This window comes from Sphaeramia orbicularis, chromosome 16, assembly GCF_902148855.1.
Source record: "Sphaeramia orbicularis chromosome 16, fSphaOr1.1, whole genome shotgun sequence".
Taxonomy (NCBI): domain Eukaryota; kingdom Metazoa; phylum Chordata; class Actinopteri; order Kurtiformes; family Apogonidae; genus Sphaeramia; species Sphaeramia orbicularis.
Genome location: NC_043972.1, coordinates 37852841 through 37862888, shown reverse-complemented (window position 1 = coordinate 37862888; position 10048 = coordinate 37852841). Strand labels below are relative to the sequence as shown.

At 41.8% G+C, this 10048-nt stretch overlaps 1 protein-coding gene across 1 annotated transcript; it reads right to left on the bottom strand.

Moving 5' to 3' along the window:
• Nucleotides 1-938: 938 nt before the first annotated feature.
• Nucleotides 939-9509, bottom strand: erfl1 (Ets2 repressor factor like 1). The gene is made up of 5 exons (XM_030158764.1): nucleotides 9449-9509; nucleotides 8615-8849; nucleotides 6663-6840; nucleotides 4867-4996; nucleotides 939-1747 (listed from the first exon to the last, which is right to left on the bottom strand). Exons 1-5 carry the CDS (start codon nucleotides 9507-9509, stop codon nucleotides 939-941), a joined length of 1413 nt encoding a protein of 470 aa, XP_030014624.1.
• Nucleotides 9510-10048: the final 539 nt, after the last annotated feature.

Genomic DNA, 10048 nt, shown 5'->3' with positions numbered 1-10048 from the left:
TAATGTACACAATAATAAAATATATACACAGAAATATTCATACAAATTCTAGATTGGTCCAGCTCTTTGTTCTCTTTTTCTTTCCTTTTAGAAAATAATGTGCAGGAAATACTTCAACCACAGGACAAAATAAATATTCACAGTCTACCACATTTGACACTATTAGAAATATGTATTAACATTTAAATAAATCTGTAGGAAACAATATAATACAAAAGTGAAAATTAAACTTGGAACTTGGGAGGAGGACGTTTCAACCACAAAGAAATAACGATCAGAAATTTCAACGAAGCAGATGTGTTCTGAAACGGCCACTAGGTGGTAGTATTTGACCACATCTCAACAGTCAAATATATATATATATATATATATATATATATATATATATATATATATATATATATATATATTAGTAGAAATCTCGAGAATTACAGGATAAATCTGTAAAATTGGATCGATTTGACCATTACTTGTTGTTCTGATCTGTTAGTATAGGGATGTTGTTTGTTAATGTTTGTCAAGACAGGCAGTGCTGTGTTGTAATTTACCACCTCACTGCCTTCTATCATAGCTCGGCGGTGGACAGCAAATTGTAGAGTGCGGCACAAAACAAGCCTACAAAACATGGAGCGATCATTTGGTGTGAGAGATCAAAACACACAAAGGACGAGATGGCTACATAGGAAGCCGAAACCCTAAAAACTGTACGCCTTGTGTTTTCCAAGACGTTAAGTCAGAAGTGAAATGGACTGTAGCCAAGTTAAAACTCACACAAACAGGGAAATAGTCATTGTAGAAGTATAGAACATTACTTGAAAAAGTGTCAATCAAAGACGATCATTTAAAGCAGGACAGCGTCTTCAACAAAGAAAAAGGAGAGAAAAAGAGAGTTGCTCAGAGCAAAGACTGGCAAGATGGTGGATGAAGAAGAAAAAGTATTAGCTGTGTATCATTTTGAGAGTCTCTGTCTCCCTGTGTCTTTCATGCAGAGCCATGGAGGGGGAAAGTGATGGAGGCAGGGACGGGGGAGGGGGGGTGATGGGCATCATGTTCTTCAGAGGATGGGGGGACACTGGTGGGGGGAGAGAGGAGATGGGTGGCAGGGCCCCCCCCTTCTTTCCATCCAACATGATCTGTGATCGGGTTGCAAGGCCGGATTCTTTGCCGATGCTGAACTCGTGCTCATTTTCATTCTCTGAGCTGCAGTCGCTCAGATCTGTGATCTCCAGGTCTGAGTCCGACTCCGGGTCCTGCTTCACCCCTCCTCCTCTCCTCTCCGTGGGGCTCTGCTGGCCTGTCCCAGTTCCTGCTCCCATGGTGACCCCCCCCAGCCCCAGCACTAGACCTGGAGGATTGGCCTCCACCCTTTCCCTCTCGGCCAGCGATGCTCCCATGTCCGTGCGGCCAATGGACAGGCTCCCCGGGTACGGCGGCAGACAGAGCCTGGGCGGCTGACCACCCGCCGTGCCGTTTGTCCCTCCGGTTTGCCCTGCTGCACCCCTCTCACCCCCACCTGCCTCCCCTGGGGGAAGAAGTGAGGAGAATGGGTGAGGCAGCTGGGAGAGGCTACTCTGCAAGGGGTTGGGGTAAAACTGGGAGGGGTAGAGGGAGCCAGGGGGCAGTTTGGGGCAGTTATTGAGAGAGAAGGCCCCTGGGAGGTAGGGGTTGAAGCCCCAGGGGTAGTCAAACGGTGGGTTGCGAGGATAGGGACCCAGCAGAGATGGAGGTTTAGTGTAGCACGGGGCACCTAGGACAGAGAAAATCCAGAGATGGAGGTTAGCTCTTGTGAGGGCCAAAGGTTTCTTGGCATACAACATCCAAGAATGTTCACTAATTATGCTCTATGGTATTAGCAATTCTAATCAGAAGCCACAGGGGCCAATTCTGGCACGGTTGCTTTCAACAAAAAACCTGATGGTTCATTTATGCATGCCAATACTGCATACTACACCCACTTCAGACTGCTGCAAACAGATGTGAACACAAAGACTTTGCACTGCAGCGAAAACAGAAACAAATCTCACAATCAGGCACGTTACATTTTCCAAATCTATGAAAAGCACCAAGTTTTTTTTTTTTTTCATACCACTTTAACACCTGAAGAAAAAACTATGCTGGGAGTTCTCTGCTGTCATTTGTGGTGGTGACGTAAGGAAAAGTATTTAACTGACAGACATTTTAGATTGGTTTCCAGTGAGGTTTAATTTGATCTTTCATTAAGAGCTGCAGATACAAATTTAGCTATACTTAAAACATTTAAATATAAATTTATTATTTTGTATAGCACTAAGTGCATTTACTCAAGAGAAATCTGAGGAGCAACTTCAGGACTTTGTGCTTAACTTATCAGTGAGCATGTGTTTTCCTGTTTTCTTGTATCTGTCTTAAGTGTAATGTGAAAATGTACAAGCAGTATGTTTTTAACAACTACAGTGCTTAACCCCAACCACAGAAAGCAATGGAAAATCCTGATTTCTGTAGGTAATAATGCAAGTATTTGGATGTATTGTGCTCCACGTGGATCCAGTGGGGACAGACACCATGTTGAAAAATGCAGCTGAGAAACAAATACTAACGGTAAACAATGCAGGAGCAGCCTGGTCGCTGTGATTCCTGAGGTTAAGTGACTGACAGACAGGAAACTTAGAAAGTGTCAAACTGATGTGTTGACATGTCTCTGTATCATTTTAGATCATGTGTAGCAAATTAAATATTGCACCATATTTGAATTCAGTTCCGTGTAAGCATCGTCTGATATCACGAAAAGACAGTAAATTTGAGGTGATGCTGGAATTCAATTTTAATGAACAAACAAAAGCGTTGCCTCTCAGCCTACTGTACTTCCTTCCAACTGACAACCAACTCAAAGATTCTCTCTCTGTCTCTGTCTCTCATCTGCTCCCTCCACCTCTCGCACTCTTTCTCACTCTCTTTCTTTCTCTCTCTCTCTCTCTCTTTCGCTCTGTTATTTACTATGCAGGGCTAATTTGACAGTGGTGAAGTCTCTGCGTGCTGGGCCAGGAGTAGCTGGCAGACACATGAATATTGAATCAGTCAGGCAGGCCTCACTTGCTTATGAAAACACAGTAATGGGCGCCCACAGGCCACAAACTGAAGCCTGCACCCTCAATTAGGGCCTTCCTGCCTGGGAAGGGATTAGGACAGCGGGGACACATGGGAGGGAGAGGAGGGTGAGAAGGGAAGAAGGGGGGAATAGGACCTGAGGACAAACAGAACGGGGAGGGGAGGGGGGTAGGTTGTGTGATGAGGAGTGCATGTGAGAGAGTGTGCCTATGTGTGTGTGTGTGTGTGTGTGTGTGTGTGTGTGCCTGTTTACCTCTGTAACCCTGTGTGCAGACACATTCATACACATTCTGATGCACATATGTGCAGAGACACAAACAAAAGCAGCTGCATTAATGCACATATTCTGTCAATCACGGAAACAAACACAAACCCAAGCTGCGTTTGTTGACACTTACGTACTCGGTAAAACAGATGAGGATAAATGCAAGCGGTCGTGCTGCAAAAAGGTGGAAGATTTCTTCGTCTTTCGGTTTCCAACTTGTTCTTACCAACAATGATATGCATAATTCACAAGCTAACCTGGCTTTTCTGACCTGAAGCGCTGCCTCACTGCAGGCTGCAATGGGACAGCCATCTCTCTTATTTCCTTTAACAATAAATGTTCATGCCTCTCCATATCCTCATTCCTCTCCCTGCTCTCTTTCCCTCTACCTTCTCCTCCTGCCTTTGTTTAGGAAGGACTACTTTCTGCCTATGCCCTGACCATATGATTCAGATGCCTGTACAACCTACTTATTTCCTCATAGCGCTGTGTGATTTACCAGATGATTTAGCATACTGGTTTTAATTTCTTGCACCAAAATTTGTATAGAACACCATACTATATGTAACATATCTAAAACAGCTGTATAAATTTTGTCAGGACAAAACTATGGATCTGGTGCTGTGCAATGTATTGAGAGGACCCCTGTTAACTGCGTGTACCCTTCATTGATCGACCCACAATTTACTCTGAGAGACATTAAGGTTACATTATGTAAGGACATTGTACCAGTACAGAATATGTTGATATGTATGCGTTCAATGTTAAAGTTGTGCTTTTATAATGTTCCAATTTGCACATTAAAATAATTCTTTCTGTTTGCCGATTACCTCCTACATTGTACCATTTTTTGGGAACAAGCACAGCCTACATTATTCAAAGCTTCAATGTCATTAGACTTTATATTAAAATGTCTTTTACTTTTTACTGCAAAAACAGACCCTCTAGAAAGAAGTCGAATATTCCTAAGGGCAAATACTGTCTTTTAATGAGTAAGAAAAAAAATCTGCCAATGCTATCTAAAAAATGCCAACATTTAAGAAAGGTTAAAGATAGATTGAATATTCTTTAGTACATTGTCTCACTTTTAAGGCAACAGAAACAGATGTATTCTCTGCTGAGATATCATACATGTAACTGGTTAATTTTGAGTCAAAGGAAATGTGTTTCTAAGACACAGTTCTGTTTGTCTGACAAGATTATTTTATTTTCTATAAAAAACAAAACAAAACAGAAAACCTTTTCCACTTTTCTGAAATTATGTTTTTTGCAGAGTTCAATTAATTCCTTGCAGTAGATTGAGGCATAAACTTATCAAAAGACCTGGTCATGAAAAAACTGTGATGCAGTGAAACCAGAATCTTATTTTAAAAATGACTAGCTCATCATGATGCTATTTCATCATGAGGGTGGCTTTATCTCTGGGACGAAGTGAGGTTCCTGTTTGTGGGATGTGTTTCTTAAAATTGTTTTTCAGGATTTTTATGCTTCCATCGTCAGTGCATTCATGATCTCACCTGAACTGAGAAATGGTAATGTGTCCAGTCTCAGCTTGTCTCCTTCGGGCCCCGGTGCCGTAGTCCCCCGGTCAAACAGGGATGTGGCTCTGCCGGAGTCTGGCAAACGTGGAAACAGAGACTGTATGGCCTGGGAGACAGGGACAAAGAGGAAAGGAAATTAATGAGGGAATGAAAGGAGCTGATTACAGAGGACTTCCTAAATGGAGCACATGTATTGCTACAAATCCGTCCGTATGGTGTCTTGAAAAAAGTCATATGTGACAGCAGCACCCTGCAGAGTGTGATGCAAACAGTGACAGAGTCGCAGCAAGGACAGGATAAAAAGGGGGCGTCGTGGGACTTCAACTCGGGGTAAAGAGGGAGGTAGGAGGACGCAGAAGCTCTGAGACTCAAAGGAAGGAACGGTACAGAGTCAAATGGAGGCCAGCGCTTAAGTTTGGGGGTACAAAGGATAAGTGATGAGAAAGAGAGGGATTGTTGGCTAGTTTTTTTTTTTTTTTTTTCTCCACTGAAGGATGAATGTGATGGATGCAGGACGAATAGGACTGAAACGTGACAGAAAGACATCCATCCAGGATGCAGGGCAGTCGAGTGGATGTGTATGTTTTTTCTCTCCATCTGTGTGTGAATAAGTATTTTAAAAGATAGAGTTGGAGACAAGGTAAAATAAAATGGAACAGTTGAATCTCAGGAATCAAGGGGAGAAAGGGAGGATTTTTTTTTTCCCTAGCAGGACTTTGGATCAATAGTATCTGTCACCCTGCAGCCCTAAGTTTGAAAGGCGAGACTGTACTCCCAAGCTGCGAGATCTGCGTTGCTTAACAAACCGCATTAATGACCCGCCATTGATCTGATCTGACGCGACCCCTTTGCTTTTCTATTTCTTTCATTTTCAATCGATGACAGATGGATACGCCATTGGAGACAGGGATGAGAGAAGGAGGGATAATGTCTTCTTTTGTTTTAAGGACAAGTTAAAACCGTCCCCCCTCCTCTGTCTCCTTCAGAGTCTGCGTCTCCTTATCCCATCTTAAGGATGGCGCAGACAAATGATGGATGATTCGCTCTTACTGTACTTTTAAGTTGTGTGCACTTTCTAGGTCATTACATTGTACAAAATAAAATTATCTGTATGCTGGTGGTTGCATCCCAAGTAGAATAAAAACATTCTTCAAAATCAATTTGTGTCAAATGTTAAAGATCTAAATTGATTTGTTGAGTGTTTTATTGACTCTAAATATCTTTTCTCTTCAATCCCACGCACAAGCCGAGTCAAATTAGGACGTTTCTGCTCTTGCTTTCCTCCTCTGGTGTTCTGATACAATTTATCTCTGTAAAAATTTTACAATCTCTCAGGGCAAATCATAAGTGAACTCTATTCTATTCCGATCACCATTAGAGATAGTGAATAAAAGATACACATGATGAATACCACCCCTTGTCTTGTAAAAAGCAAAGGCACAGCAGGGGCTGGAGAAATACAAGAGCAAAATCACTAGAGTGAAATGGATTTGAGTTTCCTGAATTAAATCACTTTTTATAAAAAATTAAGGATTACAACAGGGTGCCTGTCTCACTTTTTCCATTGTTCAAGATTCCCTTTCTTTTTATTCCCTCTATATGTAAGATGTTTCATCCTGCTCGAGTTAAACCAAAAAGGAAGACAAATTAGAATCAGTTCGATTTTAGACATTTTCCTTTAGGTTTTTTAATTGATGTACTTTTTCTTTCTTTTTTTAATACAAATTAAACAAAATGACATATAATTTTGCCCCTTTCCCAGTTCCTCATACCTCTGGGCTGCAGTCTGGTGCAGCTGAGCCCCCGTTGAAGTGATTCTGGGCCAGAAAGAAGGGAGAGTTTGCCATGTCCAGGATGGGGTAGTTCACCAACACCACCTTACTGAAGTTAAACTTGTAGGTGAAACGTTTTCCTTTGGTTTTGTGCAAAATGCGCTTGTTGTAGTAATACCTGCAGAAAGAAGACAGGATATAGAAATGGATGGAGTGAGGGGGGTAAAAGATAAAGGAAAAAGGAAGAGGAAAAGGAAAAAGAGGAGGGAAGGATTAATATAACGCTCACATCAAGGTTTTTGTGTTTTATCATTAGTGGGAGAGAATATCCAAACAACTCCAACCCTGTAGGGCGAGAGTTATGCTGATTTCCCACTGTTTTTATTCTTCTCCTCCTTCCTCAAATCAATTCATGTCTGACTACCTTGATTCGATACAATGCGAGGCTTTAAAGGAATATTTTATTCAGCTGTTAGATAAATCCTTGCACACATGGTCTTTGGGAAACAGAGGCTGAATAGTGAACAAAATACAAGCAAATAAAAGACTCCTTTCACAACACACATGGGTATTTATCAATTAGAAAATAATTACAGAAATAATATGAACATTTGGAAATAATAAATTAGGTTTTACAGCTGTTTGGTATATCTACTATGACTATGTAAAAAAAAAATTGTTAAGAAAAAAAAGTCAGGCAGATCAATATTATGCATCAACTCAGCTCAGGAACACAACGCTGAGGCCAGGTGATGTGTAAATTCACATGACACCCAGACGCTGTCACTGCTTCTAACAGCACAGCACATTTACGAAGAGATGAAACAACAACTCAAGTCTCCATGGCAACGACCTCAGGTGTCTCCCACTGGGCGTGTTGTGAGCTGTTGTTATGCCAGTTTCCTGTGCCACCCACCGAGGTGTCAAAAACGTACAGTCTGTCAGGATACCAGGCTGATCGACGGTAAAAGCAAAAAAAAAAACAAAAAAAAAAAACATGGGGGCCATCTGGTTCAGCTCACTTACAAGAGACGGTAGAAAAAGAGAGTTCAAAAATTTTAAAACCTGTGGATGTGTTACCACCATATAAATTGTAATCTCCTCTCTGTGCTTGTTTTTTTTTTTTTTCGCTTCAGTGTGAACACAGCGAATATTCACTAAATACATTAGACGACCTCAGCATTTAACCGTGGTGAGCAGAACCTCATTATGCACATGCACTGTATCAAACACAGCAGCGTGTTCGTATCAGCATGTATCCACAGTGGCTGCCTGGGCCCTGGCTCAATGATGTGTACGTGTTTTGCTTTGCGTGGCAATTGTGCCGTGGCCCTTAATTGAGCAATTAAGTGAGGCTAATTAAGAAGGCTAATTGTGGCCCCAGCCAATTCATAACAATTAGACTCTGACGACAGCCCCCATTAACAAGAGGCCAAAGGAAAGCTGAGAGAGGGGGTGGGCTGGGGTAAGAGGGACATTTGCATAAGAAAACAGTGTGTGTGTGTGGTTGGGGGTGTAAACTGCTGAAGGTATGAAGTGTGAACACTATCGTTTTAATCACCTTCGGCAAGTTTGGTGCCAAGCAGTTTCCCCTGTTCTCCACTCCACGAAGAAACGAAAGTAATTTCACACTGGGGCTTAATTTTGAAATCCCTATTGAATTTTTTATTTGGCAGCTCAATGGTGAACTTTTCATTAGGATTTCCACAGATAAGGATAAAATTGAGGTTATTGACCTCTCCCCATGAAAAGTCCCACCTTGATCTTTTCATCTTTTACCAACAAGGAAAAGAGAGATTTAAGTTTGATTTCAGTCCAAGAGAAGGCAATTTATGTAATCTGATAAGCATCTTGATTTTATCTGATAACACGAGGCTTGACATTCACAATGGAAGTCTATCTGATAACACACATGTACACAGAGGTACATGAACCTGTCACAGTCACACTACCTCAGTGCCCTGCTCAGCTTGTCGTAGTTCATGTGGGGTTTGCATTTCCTTATCCCCCACAGCCGGGCCACCTCATCTGGGTCCTTGATGACAAACTCTCCGTAGTCCCCCTGCCAAGCGATCACCCCCTGATACTCCTCCTTCTGCAGCAGCTCCAGGATGAAGTGCCACAGCTGGATCTGTCTGGAGCCAGGGCTGGACTCAGGCTTGTAGGCCCAGTCCGGGAAGGCAAACCCTGAACAAGAGGGAAAAAAAAGGAGAAGGGGAGGTGGATGATGATGTTATAAGGCCTTGTCGTTTGTTCTAGTGCACTTGCCGGGGGATTTGCTGTCCGGATGACTGATGAGTGATGAAGGTGAGGGATGATGTGTTTAATATCACAGCACGTGCCTAGAGCAATGTTAGTCTGCGTTAATGCCCTCTAGCTTCAACAGATTGGTCAGTGGAACGATGACAGCTCTCTTGGAGGGAACTGATTGATGTTGCTTGGGTCAGATTTTCAAAAGCCAAGTGTATGCACATCCTAGATGGAGTTAAGGAGCTTTTTGACTCATCCTCAACTCATCCTGACACTAACTAGCCTTGTGAAAACATTAGGCATGCAACCAATTACAACTAGACTCGATTTGTTTAGAGTTAAGCTGAATATGTGAAATTACTTTTTAGATTTTCATGATTCTGGTGATGTTTTTTAAGATTAATTAAACTGAATGTGCTTGTGTTGCATCTTGTCTAGATGTACCCGATTTGCGTCTTAGAGTGGTTTTATATACAATACTGTAAAAACATCATGATTTTAGGCTGACCAAGACAAGATGACACATTATGACGAACCTGGCGTCCAGAGAGCGGGCACCGGGGGAAGCAGTAGATCACTGACGCAGTTACAGTCCATGCCTCCACAACACCTGAAACAATACGAAGAGAAGAAGAGCGAGAGGTTAAGACAAAGTAAATGAACCATGATCATAAGGTTGCAAAAAAAAAAAAACAAAAAAAGAAAAGATTAAAAAAAAAACATGTTCACTCAGTAAAAAGACAGCTAAAAGGTAGACAGTTCATACCAAATTATTAGTAAAGTGTGAGTCAGCTTCACAGCAGGTAAATTTCAGTTAAAGTTGAAGCTGAAGTGTGTAAACTTTGTTGAAGAGATATGGAGTCAAACTGAAATTGGAGGTATTGCATAAGGGTCTGAGGGTGCAACATGATTTCAAAAACATACCTTAAATCAATGTGAAATATGGCAAGGTTATGTTTTATATGTCTTTGGGAGAGATCAGGTGTTTGATGGATGTGATCTTGTGTGGCCACCTGAGGCTGTGTCTGATGCAACATGGTGGACATCCCTATAGTGCATTTATGAACAGGAGGAATTAAATAAGACTTTTGAGAACTAAGTCAAAGTTGAGCTGTATTATACATTAAACATAGGGG